This window comes from Canis lupus, chromosome 4, assembly GCF_048164855.1.
Source record: "Canis lupus baileyi chromosome 4, mCanLup2.hap1, whole genome shotgun sequence".
In the NCBI taxonomy this organism is placed as follows: domain Eukaryota; kingdom Metazoa; phylum Chordata; class Mammalia; order Carnivora; family Canidae; genus Canis; species Canis lupus.
In genome coordinates, this window is record NC_132841.1 from 85,571,838 (window position 1) to 85,596,085 (window position 24,248).

The window sequence follows — 24,248 nt, forward strand, 5'->3', positions numbered from 1 at the left end:
CTCAGGAGTATCTTAGTCACTTGCAGGCATGGATAACAAAGGGAAGCATATTTTTTTTGCATGGAGATTTTACTTCTTTAGATTTTTTTTTTTCTTTTTTTCGATCAGGATCTTGGTTCAGGAAGTTTAAAAGCTTTCTAAAACATCTGTGTGCTACATGTGTTGCCCATTTTATTAAGCACAATACAATCAAGTGGCAAATGGTCCTTGTGTTTTCGTTTGTTTTGTTTTTGTTTTTGTTTTTTGTTTTTCAGAAAGATTATTTTCTGGCTATATGGATTGTGGAGTATTTTCCATCCTCAAAATAAGCTAAGGGAACCTTAAATCTTTTAATGAATCTAAGCTATACTCCAGGTGTGTGACTTTTTATTAAATTTAAGATGAGGCCACGTCGCTGTAATATCCCACGGCGGGTGTATTGATTAAGCTTTATCCCATCTATTGATCATAGTCAGTAAAACTTATAAAAGCTGCAGTTTAGAAGGCAAAAATCTCAAATAAATTTGCTTTGCCCTCACATTGTGTATCTACAAGTATCTAAAATGTGGCAACTGAAAGAGGTCTATACTTTTAGCCAACTGATGTTTCTCTAGGTAAATCACTGTAAATATAGATTTCCACTACATACGTTTTAAATCCATTTCTTATAGTGACATGGACAGGGCATAATGAAAATAATAGGTGCCTCTGATAACTAAAATTTTGTTATTGAAATGTGAAATAGCATTCCAGTGCATTTTCACATGGCAAATAATTATCCGGAGTTTATATCCTCATAATCAAAGGGAAACTGAGTGCCCCATGATGAACTGGGGGCATTGAATTGGCTTAAACTTGCTTCTGTTAAGGAAAATCCTTGAATAATTATCGAGACTGACTGTTTGCTATGGTCAGAACTTGTCTGCATATATGTTGATTCACAAATTCTAATTTGAATATTGAATTTCCATCACACCAGTGTAACGCATCTCTTTACTTAATGCATTAATACACACACTAGAAATAAATGATGCATATGTTGTAGACAGAAAAGAGAGTAATTATAGGGATACAAATTATTACCCAGAATTATAGATTATGGTGGCAACTTTGCAAGAAGCTCTCCTAAATGGGCCCTTGTGTGTGTGCCAGTGTGATATTAGGTAAGATTTGCCAAGGGAACTGGTCCGTTCGAGGGTCCTTAAGGACTAAGGACAAATCTGAACCGACCCAAAATAATTGCACTTTTGTCGATTTCGCCAGAAGATTACCAGTTCCTCACGGGTAGTACCTTATTGATTATTGATCATATAATTTTCCAAATAGCGCTTAATGTGGATGTTACCTGGATGATCATTCCATGCAGGGTGCAGTGAGCGCATATAGATAGAGGTGGTAGGGACATAATGGTGTGTCATAATCATGTCAGAGTAGCCTTGTATCTGCCTCAACATATCCTCCCACATGACCCTCCCTTTGGCTACTTATACCTGTAGGTTGGTCCAAGGAATTAAGTAGATATACTATGGAATGTCACTATATTACATATTAAAATTGTATCTGGAACGATGAGTTCATTGAAATACTGTGGGAAGTATAAATGAATCTGCCTTTTTTTAGTATTTAAGTATCTCTCAATGACAGAGGAAAGTAAGCTAAGAACTCACTCTTTAAGAAAAAAAAAAGTTTGTTTCCTAAATCTAACAAATTTCAAATATAATACTAGGAATGTGTATGAAGGATGTTAGTAACCCATAGGAACTATCTCTATATGAAAATATACTGCTCTGAATAAGTAAAATATGATGACTTACTGGCCTATGTCTACCAAAATGAATATATATATAAAAAAAGTAAAAGCTACTATAGGATGCCTTAATTAATTTCACATTAGGTATCAACAAGTTCTTCTTTATATTTGTTGAATAATTGATTTATTTATTGATTGATTCACTGATGAAGCAAAGTCATACACCTATGATATAATGGATGAAAGCAAGAGTTTTATTCTCATATAGTTTCCAAATAAAAATGACCCATATGCGCTGAATAAGGAATTATAAATAATTTAATTTTCGGATAGATTTTTTAGAAACAAACAGTAGTTCGTGCTGTTTGTACGGAGACCCTTGTTCATTCCAGAAGAATCCTTATTCAGATCTCATTGTGCTTGCAACCCTGTGTCAGAAAAAAACAACACAGGAAAGAACTAACAAACAAAAAAAGCAGCACTTAGCATTCATCAACCTTCTCATCTAAATAGACTCAAGGTTTCCAAGAGCACATGATATTTATCTATGAAGGCCTATCATTTGATACTCAAACGTAAAACGGTTTAAAAATGACTCCGCTTCATCCTCGCAATAAAATTAGGATGTGGGTCATATCTGCGTTTTGCTAAGAAAGGAAGTTCAGGGAAGGTGAGTCGGTGATGAAGTCACAGTGGTTTAGCTCCGTGAGCATCACATTTACTTGGTTTCCAAACCTGTGCTAATTCCCTTCCTGCGTAACACCGTCTCCACACATCTGCTAGATCTGTTTTAGACACAGACTCCCATACATTTCACTTTCACATTCTGAATAAATCAAGGCCAGGAACTACATCTTGTAACAGAGAAGAAGAATACAGATGTTTCTCAGTGGCCTGAAGAGGTAACTGTCAATAAGGTACCTGAAAATTGGGAATTTTGTTCTTGTTATAGAGGCCCCATACGCATTGTTCTTTCTTTCCTGTGTATCTTCAAGAGCCGGTGTAGTCAGCCTTGGAAGCTTCACCTCTAGTCATCGCTGCTGCAGAGAGTAGTTACATTTTCCCACTGGCTCAGTTGGTGATGTGATTAAACCAATCGTCATTCCCCACCTAAGTATATTTTATTTCACAGTAAGGTCTTGTCACCCAAGTGTAACACTGTGGGTCGTCGGGGCAGGAATGTTGACTGGGCATCAGGGCACGGGGGAAGGAAAGCACTTCTCTGTGTCCTCTGTACAAGCTACGACAGGAAGCTTCTCCGTCCTTTTTATCTTGCTAGCCTAGTAGCCGGTAGGGGAACAGTGGTCTGAAAAATGCCACTTATTTCTGCAACCAGATGTGAGATCTCTCTCCCTCTCTCATAGAATTACTAAATTTTCTCCTTCCTAGATGATGTCTAACGCGCCTCTCTCTAATGCTTATACTTCCAGACTGATCAAAACCACTCCTGAAGTCTTGTTTCACTTAGAATTTTACTCTTGTCTCCTATTTTAAGCTCTGAATATTGATCATGTTGGTTTGCAAATGCTTTTCTTTTCTGTCTGTTTCCCTAACTAAATCATATCCAATTCCCAGGTCTTATTATTTCCCCTTTTAAATATCCCTCATTTTTTCCTTGTGCTCCTTCAAATAAATACTTTAGAATGAATAGATAAAGCCTTAAATATTATCTACCATTTTTTTAAAAAAAGAGAGGTTATAAATATTTCTTAATGGACCTAAATTGTATTTTAATCACTTGACCTACCTGGCTCTGTAATGTAAGATAAAATTCTTCATCTCTCTGTACCTCACTGTCCTCCTTTGTAAAAGGGGCTATTAATAGTACTTGTCCCGTGCAGTTGTTTTGAGTTTACATTATAAATATTAGTTCATTAACTAATTATATAGAAAATACTTAAAATATGGTACACCGTGAGTGCTCCATGAATGTGAGCTTTCTTTATCTCTTTTGGTTTTTGTGAATAACTCATGTCTGAGTGTTCCCTCCTTGTATAGTCTTATATGAAGAGAGAAAATAGAATTCAAGGAATAATATTTTTAAACATCTTGCCAATTTACAAATACTCTTGTCTCAGTTTGCTCTGGTTTATTTTTTATAGCAGTAGATGAGAATAATTAAAAAAAAAATTCTCAGAACTCTATTTTCTCAGATGTTATCATTAATCCCAATTTAGAACTAACAGCATCCACACAAATGGATTACTTGACTTTATGCTTGTTAGATATCCCTAAAAATGTCAAATTAACATTAGCATTGTGAAAATTCTAAGTATTTATATATGAGTTCATAAAGTGTTAAGATGCTGCGTTGACCTTTTTGAAGGTTTTAAAAAGGAAACAAATGGATTTTATTATTAAAATATTTTTTAAAATTACCTACTGAGAATATTTTCATCTATTTTGTATTTGTTTGATAAACAATTTTAGGGATCCATGCTATATCTTAATCTTAAATAATTAGCACTGGATAATTCTACATTTAAAACCCCAAATTAGTTTCAAGTAGTTTCTTTTCTCTTACATTTCCTGTTTGGTTTTTTGTTTTGTTTTGTTTTCCAATTTGTATTTGTATGGCTAGGCAGAAATCCAGGAATAGAGTAAAGCAGAACTATTTAGTTCTACTTGAGTTGAAATTCAATTGTAACTCCACGTTCAAGACTCTGCATCCAAGCATCCCCTAATATCTAGCCCTTACTTTGTAGATTTCCTAAGAGAGTTAGGTCGCAGAGAAAGGTAAGAAGTAAATAACATGAAACTGAAGACACATACCTAGCATTATACCTACCACTTCAAAAATATTTGAACATCGTTTTTTTTTTTTTTAATTCAAATAAAAAGTATTTTTACTATAAAAGTATTTAGGCACAGCTGCTAACATTTACATTAGAAAGTCTGTATGACGTGCCCAAAAGAGAACAGATTGCCCTGATACAAACACTGTGCATTTCTTAGTCTTAATTTAGCTGAGAAATAGAAGAATTCCAATATTTTTAAAGACTGTTCATTCAAGAGAGAGAGAGAAAGAGAGAGTACCCAAGTGGGGGACAGTGGGGCAGAGGGAGCTGGACAAGCAGACTCCCCACTGAGTCCAGAGCCTGATGCGGGGCTCAATCCCAGGACACTGCGATCATGACTTGAGCTGAAATCAAGAGTCAGACCCTGAGCTGCCCAAGCGTCCCCCCAGTTTTTTTTTTTTTTTTTTTTTTTCCAGACTGATGGTTTTGCAGTGATCAGATTTCTAAGATGGGGCATGTCATCCTGTATTTCATAGGGCCGTGTTGAGAACAGTGTAATCTGAGCTTCGTAGATAGTCGATGTAGGAAATTTTGGAATTGAATGTGTTTTGACTTTAGATCTAACTTTCCAATACAGAAGTCGTGGTTCTTAGGGTACCGAAAAGAATGGAAAGTATCTCTAAGACAGGTTAATGACAACTCACTTTAGATGATGGAATAACCAGATTTCCAACTGATGGCATTTTAAAGGAAGTAAGCATTTCTGTGTGACAAGACTTCTCATATCTTTGAAGCAATCTAGCCCTCATCTTCAGCATCAGGGCCTCCAGAAAAGGAATATTATGCGAAGGATCTTTTTGTGATAGGAACTCAAGTCAAAATCAGTTCACCCGATGCTTTGGGAAAGCCCAGGGACATTGGTCTGTCCCACTCTTCTCTAGCGTTGGATCTCCTGTCTTTTCTCTGAATCAGATTCGCTTTATACCTGTACCTCTTCCCATTTAAATTCCTTCATTATGTTGAACTTTCTTCAGTTGGCATGCAGTTATTTTTAGAACAATCTGTGCAAAATGGCCTATTTCTTGTTTTCATCACACAGCTGCGAGGGTTATATTCTAGTTCTTTAAGGTGTTATTTTCATTAAATGGGATTTCTTAGGATGCTCTACAGTTTCGATCTGCATGATGCTATTAATATCTTCCTCCACGCGTGTGCATGTGTATCCACAGGGTGTTGTAAGGTTTCACACCTTAGCACCGTGCCTACTTACTCTTTTAACACATTACACGTAGGAGAGGCATGGTATTGTACTTCAACTACATTTATACTCTGTTCCAGAAAGCATGATGAATTCCAAAATATTCCCATGAGCACAATCACCTATCCTTTATGATTCCCCAAATTCTGAGATTTCCCTCACGCCAAAAGGGAAGAAGTGTCTCTATTATTTTCAATGGGAACTCTTGGATTTGTTATCTGGAACCCAGTTCTCCTCACCTTCTCAGAAGTTTTACCTCTTTACATATTTCACTCTTTCAAGAGGATCATTCCCTTCAGCAAAGACAGTGCTTACTATCCCCAATATAAGAAACAGACGATTTGTTGAACCACTTCTCTGATAATACCAGGCACCATTTTTCTGATATTTGTTCTTAGGTAAAGATATCCTATAAAGTGTCTCTTGGGCTTGGTATATTAACATTCAATCTACTCTTGAATCCACTGTTAAAAAAAAAAAAAAGAACAGTTTGTATTTTAATGAAACTATTGTTTTCAAGGGAACTAATGATGTCCATCTTCCCAGATCCAATCATCCCTTACTAACCTCACTCAACCTCTTTGGATCCACTGTAATTGTTCACTTGAAATACTCCCCTGTGCCCTAACACTCCCATTTTTCCTCCTTCCCTCCTTCACCCTTTTGCTAGCACGTGCTCGTGTACAGACGGGAGGCTGCTCTAGGCTCAAAAGGTTGGGTGCTATGTCGCTCAATATTTCACCTTTCTCCTACAGTTCTCTCCCAGATGAAATCTGGCCATTCCCACCACCTTAAATTTGGGCTGATATCTCTCCAGTGGATGTTTCCTGCCCAGAAAAAGCACTTGAACTCTGCACCCATATGCAGTTCTCTACTTTTAATTTCACGTGCTTATTGAGTTGGCTCCTAAGGCATAATGTGTTCAAAATCATTGATTTCTCTCAAATCCTTTCTCTCCCAAAGGGAATTGTTTGTTTGTTTCTTCTACCTCTATCCAGCTCAGTAAACGGGCTTAGCAATTACATGGTAGATCAAACACACATACACACGCAAAAAACAAACCAAAATGTTGTATTTTGTATTTCCTTTATAATTTCTCTCACTTACTAATGCCTCTACAATAAAGAGTTCTACAGGCTGTATCCTATATATAGCATTATTTTATACAGTTCTGTCCATTTTCTTCCTTTTTTTCCACCTATGTTCAATGTGACATCATTTCTTTTCTGAAATTCTTTAAACTGTCTGAAATCTAAGAAAGTAGCCATTGTGAGGTTGCCTGGGTGGCACAATTGATTAAGAGTCCAACTCGGTTTCAGCTCAGGTCATGATCTCAGGGTCCCGGGATCGAGCCCTGTGTCAGGCTCTGCACTCAACGTGGCATCTACTTGAGATTCTCTCCCTTTCCCATGCCCCTACCCCTGCTCATGTTTGCTCTGTCTCTCTCATTCTCCCTTAAATGAATGAATGAATGAATGAATGAATGAATGAATAAATAAATAGTCTTCAAAGTAGCCACTGTGATTTTTCCGGAATAGAAATAGATATGTCAGTTCCTTTGTTAAAAAATTCCCCTATTGCTTTTTTTCTTTTTAAAAAGGCAAGGACTCTTTAGCATGTGCTACGTGGGGCATGTGCTTGTCCTGCCCCCAGCCACATACCTCATCCTTTCCTGCCTTGCCACATTGAAACATACATTGCTTTTTAAAACAAATCGAGGTCTTTCTTTAATTTGGATATTTCCACTTTGGTTTCCTGTATTTCAGATATTCTTCCCCTAGTACTTGTACCGAATTGATTCATTTTTGTTCTGCAGCGCTAGATGAAACGTTACTTAAGCTGAGATTAAGGAAGAGGAGAAGTATTAGAGATTAGGAAAGAGGGAAAGGTTCTTCCTTAAATAGTTTTTAGAAAGTTTGAAAAATAGTTTTTAGAAAGTTTCCAGGGCATAGGATGATTATTTGCTATATTTTAATTCATATTTATGTTAGTAAACTGTGGCTGGATAATGTAATTTATAACCATAGCGTATGTGTCTGAGCTAGCTGAGGATCAGCTGAACGAGGCTGGTTTTTGTTTTCCAGCTCTGCTTAACTCCATGCATTCAATCATGCATCTGCTCACTTAGTAGGTAGCTCTACTCTAGGATGGGGCACTGAACTGGGACAACTTTGTCCTTGTGTCTCTCATCTTCTTTCTGAGACCAGTGGACTAGTCCCAGCACGTTCGTTTTTGTGTCAGTGGCAGGACATAAGAAGGAATAGGCAAAGTCTTATGAAACCTTGTCCCAGATAGAGAACAAGACACCATCCCTCTCAATAATGATCACTTTCGATCACTTTTCATCTCATTCTCTTTTTTTTTTTAATTTTTATTTAAACTCCAGTTAGCATACAGTGTAATATTAGCTTCAGGTGTACAATTTAGTGATTTGACACCTACAGACACCCAGTGCTCATCTATTTCCTCAAGTAGGCTAGAGGCAAAATCTAATATGAGAAAGCTCTGCAAATTTTTTATGCATTGGAGAGGAAAGATGATGTGTGGCCTGTAATGCAACCTGCCTGTCATTCAGCTGTCTTTTCATTTTTTCATTCAACAATGGGGCTAGGTGATGGAGACACAATGTTAATTAATTGAAATGTTTTGGTTTTGATTTATATTTATCTTCAAATATCAGCGATAATGAAACTCCAGGATAAATTAATATCTGACATCTCCTATTATCCTAAAAATTTGTACCTGTAGCAATAAGAAGTTTCATTAAAGGTTTAGTTTTTTTTTCTTCCAATGTACTATAGACTTCCCAGAGGCAAATTTTGTCTTTCCCTTATTAAACCTAATGCTCCTACTACCTACTGTGCTATTTATGGAATTCAGAAAGGTGTTTTTTATTTGAATTATTAATCAAAATAAATATTAAGTGTTGACAGATAAAAATAATTAATGTCCATCTGACACAAAATATAAAGTTGCCAGGCAAATCCTAAAAATCAACTATAGAAACTAAAAATATTATTTAAATATTTGAATATATTTGATCTAATCCTGCCCAAGTTTTAGTTGCACTTTCCTCCTTCTATTATCAGGCGAAAAGAAGAGTTATCTGTTTTTTTCCTAGATACTTCATTGACTACAGTGCTGAAGATGACAGATGTTTCAACATTGATGCCAATACTGGAACCATTAGGACTACAAAGGTTCTTGATAGAGAAGAAACTCCGTGGTACAACATTACAGTTGCTGCTTCAGAAAATGGTAAACTACTTTATGTATCATAAAAAAAAAAAAAAAGGTGTCACTTATACATGAAGATTTATACGGAAATTCTCTCGGGAGCAGGGCTCTCACCATTTTTATTTGTGGTGCCAGCATCTAGCATCTAGCAGAGTATAGAGAACTTATTAGATGCAGTTACTCATTGTCAGATGCAGGAATAAATCACATACTTCCCCCCCCCCCTTTAATCCCAGCATACTGGTGGAAAATTGACATCACTGAACACTTCATCCCATCCCTGAGTCAAAGTATCTGGTTTGCCTCCTAACCGTGAGGCCTGCTCCGTGGGTTGTTTCCACTACTTGCCTATCATGAACAACACTGATATGAGCATTAATATGAAAGTTATTTGTAGCCATGTTTTAATTTCTTCTGGGGTGTATAACCTGAAGTGAGATAGCTCAGTCACAGAGAAACTCTGTATTTAATTATTTGATGAACTGCCTATTTTCCAAAGGAGCTGCGTTTACATACCCAAAAGCAGGAGAGGGTTCCAACTTCTGCATACGATTACCAGTATTTATGGTTATGTATCTTTTGATTATAACCATTCTAGTGGGTGTGGGCTGATGGATCCTCATGGTTTACGCACTTTCATAATGTCCTCTGTTACCAATCAATAATTAGACTGCTCCAGCCTTTTATATCCTGCTTGAATTTTTATGTTTTTACATCTGCAAAATTAGCTCAAGTGGCTTCCATTTAGATAATTTTTTCAACACAACATTCTCTTTGAAAATAAGCATTCACTAATTACTTTTAAATGAGTGTTATAAAGAATACATGAGTGGGTTCATTTATGATCATTCTGGTTAATTTTCATTTTCAAAATAACCAGACTAAGAGTAGAATTGCATGCTCTTTGTCACCTAATGACAATTAAATGACTGTTAAATGGTAAGAGCTCATTCGACATTAGTTGAAAAAATAAAGGATTAATGGATTAATATATCCAAGAAATAAGGACATTGAAAAGATTCAGAAAAGATTGTGCACTTTTGGGGAACAGGCTCTGTGTATAGAAGATGGAAGGAAAGAATCCCTGTTAGGAAAAAAAACAAACAAAAAACAAACAAACAAACAAACAAACAAACAAAAAAAAACACGAACTTACTTTAAAATAATTGCAAATTTAACCCAGTGGTATTTCAATCAGAAACCATACATTAGATTCTAAATGTTGTCTCATCTCAGTCCAAATATTTGCATCAAGTAGAAACTAATTTGGAAATCAACATGAGTTCATATACCATAAAAATTATATTATTTGCAATGATCATTAAGTGCTCATTTTTACTTAAGTAACATATTAAAATATACTTAATAAGTTCTTTTTTTATTCTATTTGTTAGTACTTTGTGTGGCAAATTAGTTAATACATATTTACTAAGTAAAGGAGTATAATAGATCATATACTGTACTGTATAGATGATGATTTTTTAAAAAGCCTTAGGGACACCTCAAAAAAGCATTACTAAAAATAACCTAATCCTAATTATAAATAGGTATGTAGAAAGAAAGAACAATAGTTGATATTTTGAAGCCATCTTGGAGACTTGTTTAGGGAGTGCACATTCGCACACTGATCGCTTGGCCTAAGAGCCTTATTAAATATTACTGGGGGCTCTTCTACATACCGTTGTTTGTAAACATTAACCTCAAATGCAACCACATTACCAAAGCACTTACTATCATATCCTGTTCTGGGAATGTTCTTGCTGTTTTTTTATCCAACTGGATTTTTTAAGGCTGTATTTTTTTTTGTAGGGCAGTTTTAGGTCTACCACAAAATTAAGAGTAGGTGCAGAGATTTCCCAAACAGCCCCCACACCTACACATGAGTAACACCCTCCGTTGTCAACATCCTCCACGAGTGGTAGATTTGTCACATCTGTGACACATCATAATCCTCCAAATTCTGAAGGTTAGTTTAAGTCTCGTTCTTGGCATTCTGTGGGTTTAGACAAATGTACGGTAGTACATATTCATCATGATAGTATCACATACAGCATTTTCCCTGCACTAAAAGCCCCATGTGTACGCTTATTCATCTCCACACACTCTGATCTCTGGTAACCACTGATTTTTTTTTTTTTTTAACTGGCTCCATGGGTTTTTCCTTTTCCATATAATTTGGATTATACAGTTTGTAGCCCTTATGATTGGCCTCTTCAGCTAGTAATCAGCATATTTAAAGATCTTCCATGGATTTTTATGGCTTGATAGCTCATTACTTGTTAATACTCAATAGCGTTCCATTGTCCAGACTGTACCACAATTTATGTATCCATTCACCCACTGAGGGACATCTTGGTTGTTCCCCAAGTTTGGGCAATTCTGAATAAATGGCTATGATAAAAACATTCATGTGTAGGTTTTTGTCTGGATGGAAGTTTTCAATTTCTTTGGGTAGATACCAAGGAGTGTAATGAGTGCATCATATGGTAAGGGTATATGCAGTTTTGTAAGAATCTCACAACTGTTTTCCAAAGTGGTTATCCCATTTTGCCTTCTCACCAGGAATGGATGAGAGTTCCTGTTGCTGCACAGCCTCATCAGCCTTTGCTGTTCTTAGCAGTCCCCAGATTTGGGTGACTCTGAGGTATAGAGTGGTACCTCACTGTTGCTTTGGTTTGTGTTTCTCTGATGATGACTACATGGAGCATCTTTCCATACATCTATTTGCCATCTGTATGTCTTCTTTGACGGGGTGTCTGTTAATTTAATGATATATATTTTTTCTGAGAATTGAGCTGAGAACAGAGAAGGGCAAGTTTTACTTAAAACAAAACAAAACAAAACAAAAAGCCACATATGTTCTATGCAGAATTTTGTTTTGTTTTGTTCAATGAGGAATTTATTTCGTACGCACTCAGGACATATGTGTGTATCCACGCCTTAGGGATGAGTACTAAACGGAGCGATGGCATAAATCAAGTTGTGATTGGAAGCAAGGTTTCTTAATAATTTACTTTTGTATCACATAAGTCAATGGTTCTCAAACTTCAGCGTGAAGATCACCTAGGGAGCCTGATAAAACCCTCGATACTGGAGTACAGCTCACTTTTGAATCAGATTTTGTTTTCTCGTCAGTCAACTTTAAGAGGTCTTTGCATGTTTTAGAAAATAGACCACCAGATGTGTATTTTACAAATATTTTCTCCCAGTGTATGTCTTGTTTTCTCCTTCATTTGGCATGGTCTTTTGGAGAATTGAAATCAGGTGTTTAAAAACCCTCTTAATGTAAGTTTCTGAGGAACTTGGTGTTCTATGGAATGACAGAAGTTAATATTTTAAAGAACTTTTTTTTTTTTTTTTTTTTTTTTTACCCTGCCTAGAGTGCTGTGCAAGTAAGAGAAAGGGGCCCCTTCTGCACAGATGAGCAAGGAAACAGGATTCAAGAGTAAATAAAGCAAACCAGTTCCAGGCACAGGAAAAGAAAAAAAAAAAAAAAAATGAAAGGCCCTTCTTGCAGATGAACAGGCCACTTGCTAATGAGAGTATGAGGTGTCATTAAAAAAAGTGTGTGGGCCTCTGAATGCAGTTCTTATTTGCATGGTATTTGATTCTGCTTTCTTTTATCCTTTGATTTTCAAAGTGACTCTACAGCTGCCCCGTCATATGCTGAAGGCAGAAAACATGAGTCTGATCTATGATATACTTCCTGCTACTGCTAAATACAATTGATAGCAATCTTGCTTTTGTATGGTGTGCTTGTGTAGACCTGTCGTCCTAATAAGATTCTCTGAAAGAGAGAGGACAGGTATGATTTTCATTTTATAGGTAAGGAAAATGAGACTCATACAGAATATGAATCTGAATAGTCTGGCTCCTAGATCTATGCTCCTCCTAATATGGACCCTTAGGGAAGCTCCTACTCATTGAATCCCAAGTTTGGGTCAGATATTTTAACTGATCGAAGTTTATTTTATTATTTATCTCTAAAATTCATCTTACTTTAAAATAATTGCAAATTTAACCCAGTGGTATTTCAATCAGAAACCATACATTAGATTCTAAATGTTGTCTCATCTCAGTCCAGATATTTGCATGGAATATTATTGGAATAATATTGGAAGATTATTTCTATGATTTTTAGTGGAAGATTATTTCTATGATTTTAAAGAAGACACTGAGAATAGGATGAATTCCATGAGCTGCCTTCGATTAGAGAACTAGAAAGTACTGTATTCTCATCACATATCACAGTTCATTTTTATTTTATTTTTCTAAGATTTATTTATTTGTTTGCTTGTTTATTTGAGAGAAAGAAAGAGAGAGAGAGAGAGAGAGAGAGAGGAGCACAAGCTGGGGGAGCAGCAGAGGGAGAAGGAGATGCAGACTCCCCACTCACTAAGCAGGTTGCCCCATGTGGGGCTCCATCCCGGGACCCTGAGATCATGACACGAGGTGAAGGCAGATGCTTAATGACTGAGTCACCCAGGTGCCCCACATATCACAGTTCTTGAGGAATAGTGCTGTCTAATAAAAAACCTGGAATATTTCTGTGCAGATAACAATGCCTTCCCTCCATGTAATCTACAATTCAGATACTTAGAAATTTCTATTACATTTCTGGGTTTCAGTAACAAATGGCCACATGATTTCCAACCTGGGGGCTCGAACTCATGACCTCGAGATCGAGAGTCACATGCTCTACCAACTGAGCCAGCCAAAGGCCCGTTTAGTCTAGTAATTTAAATGTTATTTTTTATTTAAAAACACCCTCATAGAAACAAACAGAATGGTGTCTCTTATATTCTAAAACAAATATCTGGGCATACCATGAATTAAAAACTTGCAGTACTCCAGTATCGAGGGTTTTATCAGGCTCCCTAGGTGATCTTCATGCACGCTGAAGTTTGAGAACCATTGACTTATGTGATACAAAAGTAAATTATTAAGAAACCTTGCTTCCAATCACAACTTGATTTATGCCATCGTTCCTTTTAGTACTCATCCCTAAGGCGTGGATACACACATATGTCCTGAGTGCGTACGAAATAAATTCTGCATTGAACAAAACAAAACAAAATTCTGCATAGAACATATGTGGCTTTTTTTTTTTTTTAAGTAAAACTTGCCCTTCTCTGTTCTCAGCTCAATTCTCAGAAAAAATATATATCATACTTTTAGTCACAGATCCTCAAACACGCCACGTTCTTTCAATAATTGTATAATCCTTTCATCTCTCAATCCCCTCTGCTCATTTTGTTCTGGCTTTACAAACATCTATTTACTCTGAAAAGCTATTTCATATGTCACAACATCTGTGATATCTTCTTCAATCTCTCAGGCAAATTTTACAGCTCCTCCTTCCGTCCTCTAACTTTATGCATGCCTTAGATTGTGCGCTTATCACTTATTAGATTTAAATCCAGCCCATATCACTTTTTAATGTAATATTCCCCCCTACTAGATTATGAATATCTCGAATCTGAAAATCAGGTCTAGTTGCCCTTTGTTGACCATCGTATTCACAAATACTAAGAACATTTCCTGCCATGTGAAACGGTGCTGGATACATGAATCCATTTGTCCTTTCCTTCTCTACCTACCTAAACTGCCCAAGAACTGCACTACTTACTACACAGCTCAGTGATCACTAAATTATATATATTTCCCCATTTCGCCTAAATATGTTGTTCTGTGCACTGTGAGAGCTTATCCTGATTAATACCCCAAAATGGGACCCCCATCGTTCACTGCTTGCCTGACACTTGTATCGCCAAAGGAGCCAAAGTTGGAGAGCTGCTCCTGTATTCATGCTTCTAATGAGTCTGAAAGACTCGGCTCTTACCAGAACTCACGAATTAAATCACAACACCGCTAGTTTCCACATCGTTACCGTGTTTGCCTCGGCTCTCTGTCTCACTTCCCTTAAACAAATTATATGCATAACTCGGTCCAGGAACCTGTTTATTTGTTGTGCTCTTTATTTGTTGAACCTTTCTTGTTTTATTTTTTTTCTCAATTCTCATGCAAACACATCCAAAGATTAGGATCCACAAATTTCAAATGTAATCTAACTGCAACTTTAGGTGATGGAAATTAAATTTAGATTTTATGAACTCATTCCTGGTTGCCTTTTAATCTGAAATAAATCTTTGTTAGTGGCTGCATCTAACAATACAAAATGCCACTACTGAAGAGTGGGTGTCTTTAAGTCCTTCTAGCTTCTACACATTACACATTTTGCTATTGTCAATGTGCTTATTTTGATATATGAAATTTGCTTTTCACAAGTGTGTTCGAATGAGTAATTTCCCTTAACATACAAAAAGATCCTATTTGACACCTTTTCCTTAGCAGACAAAGGGAAGAACACCCAAAGATATTGGTATTGCTTTAACCAAGGATTGAAAGTATAAAACAAAATACTTTTATGAAATCCTGGTTTATAATATATACGTCTGTTTATGAGTTACCTGTTGCCATGTAACAGATAACTACAAAATATCAAAAAATAACTCCATTTGTTCTAAGATTTAAAATAAATTTATTGGCCCACATGCCTGTAAAGTTCACAGGTAAATTAGGTTTCAGGATTACTAGGATCAGGCCCCTCTATTTCTCTTTGCTTTTTTTTTTTTTCTTTTCTGCATTCCTTATTATCTCATCCCTTGATTTAGTGTTGCTATATTATAGTAACAAGCAACAAGTACTATGCTAACTTGCCAAATGTTGACAGGATGAATGCCACCTGCAGTTGGGGCGCACTCATCCTCATTCACACCCAGGCTGAGATCAATTGTCACTTCAGACATGCATTACAAATACTGCTCCTGGGCAACTCAGTCCATTAAGTATCTGCGTTCAGCTCAGGTCATGATCCCAGGGTCCTGGGATAGAGCCCTACAGACCCCCTGCCCGGCGGGCAGTCTGCTTCTCCCTCTCCCTCTGCCCCTCCCTCCCACTCGTGCTCGCTCTCGCTTGCTGTCTCTCTCAAAGAAATATATAAAATCTATATATATGTTGCTCTAATTAGGCCTGAACTTCATTCATTCATTCACTGTTTTTAAATAATAGTATTTAAAAAAAATAAAAAATAAAATAAAGAATAGTATTTAATACATAATATGTGCCCATAAATAAGTAAATGATGGCAAAACATATGGGATTATTCACATTGGCACAAGACCAACCATCAAGGACCATTTCTTTTTTTTTTTTTTTTTTTTTTTTTTTAAGGACCATTTCTTATCTTTATTTGCAGGCCAATTCCATCCCAACCTCTCCTCTCCATGGGGAGAATTTTGGTGAGGCATATATACACTACAGTCTGTTTTTTGTTGTTTTTTGCCTAAAACATTGATACATTTGAGTTCTTACAAATTACCTTATCCCAATCTCAGTATCTAATTCTAGAAGCATTAGAACATTTGTTTTATTCAAATGGAACTTGAATAACTGAAACAATGACACTGTCAATTAATTCCTCTCCTCTATCTTCATTTCCTCCCCTCCATAATTCCTCTGTCCTCCAACTTAGACTTTATTTTCTATCTGAAAATAAAGTTTACTCAAGCAAACAAAAACTGAGAACCGACCTTGATCTAACGTTTCCCTCAAAAGATACAATTTTGTTATCCCACTCCCTTTCCTGATAAACTCCTTGAAAGAGTTGCCTGTATTCACACCCAACACTATCTCCATGCTCTTTAAAATCCACTCTTAAAATAAATAAATAAAATAAAAATAAATAAAATAAAATAAAATAAAATAAAATCCACTCTTAAAAAACTTCTCTTTACTACTTCACTAAAATTATACTTGTCTTCCCTGTTCCAAAATATGAAGTATAATTCTCTCCTCCATTTTCAGCAAAATGGCACCATTTGGCTCAACCGACAGCTCTTTCAAGAAATAGGCTCTCACTCTGGCTCAGACACAGCTTCTGTAGATGCTCTTCTTCCTTCCCTGGTCCTTCTATCTCGTAGGCATTTTAGTTCCTCATCACCCCATTCATTGAATAGTGGGGCATCCTAATTTCCAAGAATCAGATCTACTTGGAGTCATTGCCCATGTAATCTCATTTAGTCTAATGGTTTTCTGTAACATCTACATGTAGATGACTCTCAAATTTACGTATGTATCCACTTTTTCCTTGAATTCCATTTTAGCTGCCCTAATATCTCTTCTCGGAGATCTCAAACTCAAAATGTTCCAAGTAAACAGTTTCCTCAAAAATCCAATTTCTCTCTAAATCTACTCCTCCAGAGACATTATCCATCTCAATAATGATGGCTGTAGTCCAGATTGCTTGAGAAGATCACTCAGTGTTATATTTGGTTCCCCTTTTTCTCTCAGGCTACACGTCCAATTCATCAGAAACTTCTACTAGCTATACTTTGAAAAATATCCATAAATCAACCACTTCCTAACATTTCCTTCATTCCTATTCCTGTCCAAATAACCATCACCCCTCAGCTGGAATACTGCAGTAGCTTCTGAAATAGTCTTTTGCACTTAACTGTAGCTTCTTTTAATCCATTATCCAGAGATGTACTAAAAGATTCTTTTTTAGGAATAAATAGTAACATGTAGCTCTCTTTTTCCAAGTTTTTACTTAAAGTCTAGTTAGTTAACATACTGGGTAAATATTATTTTCAGGAGTAGAATGTAGTGATTTATCACGTACATACGACAGCCAGTGCTCATCCAAGTGCTCTCCATAATACCCATCAACCACTTAGCCCACCCCCCACCCACCTCGCCTCTCATAGCCATCAGTGTCTTCTCTATACTTAAGAGTCTGTTTCTTGATTTGCCTCCCTCTCTTTTTCCCCATGTTCATCTGTTTTGTTTCTTAAATTCCACATATTCCTAAAATCATATGGTGTTTGTCTTTCTCAGACTGATGTATTTCACTTATAATAATATGCTCTAGTTCCATCCATGTTTTCGCAAATGGCAAGGTTTCATTTTTTGAGTAATATTCCATTACAAATATGTATAAATATATACCACATCTTCTTTATCCATATAGCAGTTGATTGACATTTGGGCCCTTTCCATAATTTGGCTATTGCTGATAATGCTGCTATAAACATCGGGGTGAATGTGTTCCTTCAAATCAGTACTTTTGTATCCTTTGGGTGAGTACATAGTAGTACAATTGCTGGGACGTAGGGTAGTTCTATTTCTAACCCTTTAAAGAACTTCCACACTGTTTTGCAGAATAGGCTACACCAGTTTGCATTCCTAACCACAATGTAAGAGGGTGCCCCTTTCTACACATCCTCTCCAACATCTGTCGTTTTCTCTGTTGTTAAGATAAGATATTCCCAAATAAATTAGGATTCTAAAACATGACATTCATAACGAATGACCCAAGATAGACACACATGTGTATGCTGCCAAACAAAGAATAAAGGTAATACGTAGTTTCTGTTTTTACTTTAGTTCTGTGTAGAGGGAATGAGAAAATGTTGCCCATCAAAAGTTGTGTTTATGACACTTCTTACAAGTCATTTTAGATCACCTTGGCCTCAGTAAGTCTGTGATAACAGAAGCATAAAATATGTGATACAGGAAAAACTTTCAAACAATTGAGAAAGTATATCGCTATTAAATAACTTGCTAAAAAGAAAGAAAATTATCTCAAAAGGATGGTATAAATTTCAATAATGAATAACGACAAAGAAAGTTGTACATATGAAGACACCTTTCTTTGTAATAACAAAATGTCAAATTTGACGGATTAGCAAATCCACAGGTACCATTAGCAGCAGCAGCCCCAGCATCACTTATAGGTATAAATTTGAGAAACTTGATCTAAACTAAAGCACTTAAAAGCTATTACCATATTTAGAAAGAGAGTAAAGATGTTTACTGCACTTATATTTTCCAGAGATACCCAAGCATGTTAATATTTCCGAGGTAAGGAAACAAATTTAGTATACAGATGTAAAATTAGACATGACATGAATAAAACCTTAAACAAAATACTGGAAAATAATATTAGAAGAGATAAAAAATATTAAGACAAATTGGAAGCACACAATAAAGTGGTGAAAATATATATTAATGAGCCAAAGTGGTGTAATTGTAATAAACTCTCCTGTTAAAAAAAATTTACCATACTGAAGTAAGGAAAAATAAAATCATCTTATGTAACTTGTAATAGGCACATATGAGTTCTAAAGATATAGAAAGTTTTAACATAAAAGAATACAACACTAGATAATTCCAACCAAAATAAATCAAGCAAAACTTAATATTAGACAAAGTTGGGCAGCCTGGGGGGCTCAGCAGTTAGTGCCACCTTCAGCTCAGGGCGTGATCCTGGAGACCTGGGATCGAGTCCCGCATCAGGCTCCATGCGGACTCTGTCTCTGCCTGTGTCTCTGCCTCTCTCTCTCTCTGTGCCTCTCATGAATAAATAAATAGAATCTTTATATATATATATATATATATATATATATATATATATATTAGACAAACTATGCTTTAAAACAAAATGCTATTGTGAGGATATGAAGGTCATGCCATATTGAGCTGTAGTGTATGTCACCAGAGTGATGTAATCATTTGAAACTTACATGAGCCTAATAAAGTATCTTCAAAATGAATAAAACATAATTTCAGATTAAATTGCTAATACACCTCTCTCAGAAATGTTTTATTAAGCAGGCTAAAAATGTCAGTAATGATAAAAGTCTTTCATTGAACAAAATGAAATCACTTGATATTTGATTATCTGTCAAATACACAAATATGAAGGTTTTACTATATGTATTATATATGTCATATATAATGAAATAATTTAATGAACACATATCATTTTCAAAGATTTTTTTCTATATATTTATTTTAGATAGAGAGAGAGAGAGGGTGCAAGCAGGGGGAGGGGCAGAGGGAGAGGGAGACTCCTGCAGCAGACACCCCCCTGAGTGTGGAGCCCAATGTAGGGCTCCAGGCCAAGACCCTTGAGATCATGACCTGAGCCAAAATCAAGAGTCAGGTGACCAAGTGACTAAGGCACCCAAGCATCCTTAAAGAATAAGCATCATCTTCAAGTACATGAAGCAAAATATATTGACATTAATGACACACTAAACCACACAGCAGTTTAAAAAATGTTTTGATACAGGTGTATATTCTAAGAACCATAGGGTCAGATTGACACAAGGCAGAGTTGTTTGCAAGTCAGAAGGGAGGACCGATGGACACTTCGACCAACAGGTGAAGACAGAGCTGTGTTACCTGGCTCTGCAAAGGAAGTAAACTTACTTATCTACCTCACAGCCATGCGGAATAAGTAATTCCAGTGTATAGGAGGTGAAAATTAAACATTAAATGAAACGTAGGATAACATTACTATGACTCCAGAATAGAGGAAGTTTTATGAAAATATCAGTTGCACACCCCATAAAGGAAGACATTGATAAATAAAACTACGAAAATTGTGCTTAGTTGGAAATTAGAACATGACGTGATGTAATGAATGCAGATGTGTACACACGTGCATAGGTTATGTGTTCACACATATGTCTCTTTTAATATTTGGGTAAAGTCATCGTACCAAATGTTTTCCAATTAGAATTAAAATATATCAAATGCATTGATATCTTAAGTATGTGGTCAGTTTAAATAATGAAATGAACACCAATTTAAGAGCCACTCTCCTCAGAGAATTAAGCTTTAAATGCACCTCACTAGGGATGCATGGGTAGCTCCGCTGGTTAGGCATCTGACTCTTGGTTTCCACTCAGGTCATGATGTCAGGGTCGTGAGCTCTAAGCCTGGAGTCAGCTAGAGAGGCTCTCTGTCCCCTTCTACTCCTTCCTGAGGCTCTCTCTCTCTCTCTCTCTCTATCTCTCTCTCTCTCCCATCCTCCCTCCCTCCCTGAAATAAATAAGTAAATAAAATCTTAAAATAAATAAGTACATACACCTCACTATTCATCCTTCTTCATTCCCACTAAAGCTTGTAGATACTGAGTTTAGTGTTATTTGTTCCTGTCTTTTCTTTATAATTCTACCAAATACATTTTGGACATCCATATATCTATATTTATGTAACTACATCTTTGTCTCATGGATATTATATATGGATAGCTTAATAGTATAAGCACTTTCTGTAATTTTTTTCTCAGTGCTCTGTTTTTAAGATTCATCCAGGGAAAGAAATACAGCTGATTTTGTTTTTTCATTTTCACTATAATGAGAAATCTATTTTAATTCATGCTTAAAAATTCCAGAGTAGGTCAATTGTTTTCAGTTTTTATAGCTTTATATATTAATATGAAGCAATTAATTAATATTGCTGATATAACATGAACATATTTCCTATTATAAATATGAAAAACTTTTCAATATGTGTAACTTAGGTATACATACCATGAGCATATAATCTATTCTTAGAAGTATTCTCAAATGCTTCTCAAAAGGAGAACATTTAACATGTTTTTGACAAATGCATAATTGTAATTGATGATTGACCCCAAAATTAATGTGTATATTTTATATATGAGTTAAAGCTCTCTTAGTACATTTCATTTTATGCAGAAAAATTCCACTCTAAAGTATGCTTGTATTCAGTTCCACAATTATATTAGCTGTCCAAAAGTCACAGCTTTTATGTTACTTGCAATTGTAAGAATTTAATGGTTCCAGAAAGGATGTTTTAATATCTTATACATGAATCTGAACACATTTTAGGAAATTCTTTACTAAAACAAAGTAACAAAATATTTACTCTATTTGTTCTTATATATTTAAATTTAAGGTTTTATGTTTTGGTCTATGGTTCACTTTGAGTCATATTTTAATTATTATAAGGGACAAGTTAATTTAATTCACATATAGGCATTGCCAATGGGTCCAGTATTTGTTATAAATGCTATTATTTCTCTATTTAATATTCATGACAGCTTTGTCCATTAACACTTGACCATTTTTGTTTTGATTAATTTCTAGGCTCTTTCGTATGTACCATTAATCCTATAAGCATATATTATAAAATACTATACACAGACACAACACACACACATAGATAATCTTAAGCTAATACCATCGTCTTGATTGTTGTGGCTACTTACTAATACTTAAAATAACAAAGTGAGTTCAACATCATTCTTCTTTTTATCAAAATGTTTGGGCTAATGTAAAACATGATCTTTTTCAGATAAATTATAGAATCAGCTTGTCAGAGTCTTCAACAATATCAGCTAGAAGTTTTATTGGTACTGCAATTAATCTATAGTTCAAGTTTGGAGGAATGGATGTTTCAAAAATATTGATTCTTTTATCTATGAATATAATGTACGTTTCCAGTTATCTAGGTATTTTAAATTTATCTTAATAATATTTGTAGGCTTCAGATATTGAACACATTTTAGTTAATTACAGTTTTTTTCATGTTACATGAATTTATTATTGATTTAAGTACTTCTTTAATTTTATAGTTTTAGAAATAAATGTTAATATAAGCTTTTTAAGCTTTTATTCTACAGTATGACTAACTCTCATTAGCAGTAGCAGCTTTTTGGAGATTATTTTGTCTTTTCTACGTGAATGATCCCCTGTGAAGAAATAGATTTATTCCTTACTTTGCAATTGACATAATATTTATTTCTCTTTTTGTCTAATTGTACTGACTCTAAGCTTTAATATGATTCCCAGGAGAATTGCTACAGGCTATACCCTACCTTTTATTTTTTTCCCCCTGATTCTTAGGTTAAAACATTCAATCTTTCACTTGTAAGTATGACAGTCGTGGGTTGTATTTATACAAATATTCAGATTGAGGAAATCTCTTCCATTCTTACTTTACTGAGTGTTTTTTTTTTTCTTTACATCAAATACAGATGTTCTGTTTTGTTATATTTTTCTGCATCTATCAATATAATTGGGGCACCTGGGGGCCTCAATCAGTTAAGCATCTGCCTTTGGCTCAGGTCATGATCTCAGGGTCCTGGGTTTGAGTCCCACATCGGGCTCTCTGCTCAGCTGGGAGTCTGCTTCTCCCTCTCACTCTTTCTCTGCTCTCTCTCTCTCTCAAATAAATAAAATCATTTTAAAAAAATAAAGAATTATGGGTGGGGTGAATTATATTTACAATGTTTAAATGTTAAACAACCAGCCTTTCCTTCCTGAAATATATCCTACAAGGTTATGATGAACATAATCAAGGCTGGAGGAAATCATTGCACTCGGCTTGTGGATCTCTCCTCTCTCAAGGAGCACAGTTCTTCACTGTCTGTATGCCAAACTATAAGAAGAGTATCTTCATATAATTTCAGTTTTATAGTCATATATAATAGCTGGTTAGTCTGGTATTAGTTGCTACTTCTGGCTAAAATCTGAAGTTTACTTTCTTAAATTCTATTTCAAAACTTGTTAATCTTATCTTTTAACTACTTAATTTATTTAAATATTACACCAAAGAATGTTGTAGATGTGCATAATGGAATCAGTTCAGGCTTAAATTTTCTTAAGATTTGATTTTAGCTTAAAAAAAATGTGTTGCAGTTTAGGAAAAAAATATGACCATTATAATATTTCAGGGAATTTCATTAAATTGCTTGTGTGCTTAAACTGTTTGGGACATGACTTCATGTTTCTCCTTCCCTTGGAATAAATTTGGGGCCCATAGATGATGCAGTGAGTGTGATTTTTTTCAAGAATGGTGATGTTGAACTCCAAGCAACAGCAGATCCATTCTCAGAGATAAGGCCTTATCCCTACACCAGAGTTGAGATTGGTGAATGATTAAACATTCGGATATTTTAATACAAATGTTTGAAATATATATGTATTATTTTCACTAACGATGTCCTATGTTAGCTGTTTTTCCGTAATTAACAAAACCACTTTTGAATGCTGATTGTATCAGATAAGAAAAAAATTAGTATCCTTACATTGCTCACCCCCAAAAATGCAAAATGATGGTCCATTCTATTAGTGAACTTCTGGCAGCATAAACAATATGATTGCTAATGTAGTTCAAAGGACATCATAATAATCTATCACAAGCTGAATTTGTGGGGCCTCAAGAAAGATGAAAACTTGATGATCACCACACTAGAGATGAATAGACCACGATGGAAAATAAATGTAAAAATTCTGAATTATCACAAAAATTAGAAAATAAATCTGCCTTTGTTAGATTCTTTCATGCAATTGAATGGGCCAATTTTAACAGATATTTTTTAAAAACTATTTTTCAATTTATTTTATAATCAAGAGCAAATATATCATCCCGATGTAATTAATTCCACTTAAAGGTGAATTACTTT

General features: G+C 35.3%; 1 protein-coding gene across 8 annotated transcripts in view; it reads left to right on the plus strand.

Moving 5' to 3' along the window:
- The window catches only part of CDH18 (cadherin 18), a 943,171-nt gene that overhangs the window by 870,018 nt on the left and 48,905 nt on the right, over positions 1-24,248 (plus strand). For all 8 annotated transcript variants that reach the window (XM_072825036.1, XM_072825037.1, XM_072825038.1 and 5 more), the window contains one exon: positions 8,847-8,983. In XM_072825036.1, the coding sequence (XP_072681137.1) occupies positions 8,847-8,983 (137 nt within the window). The remainder of the gene's footprint in view (positions 1-8,846; positions 8,984-24,248) is intronic.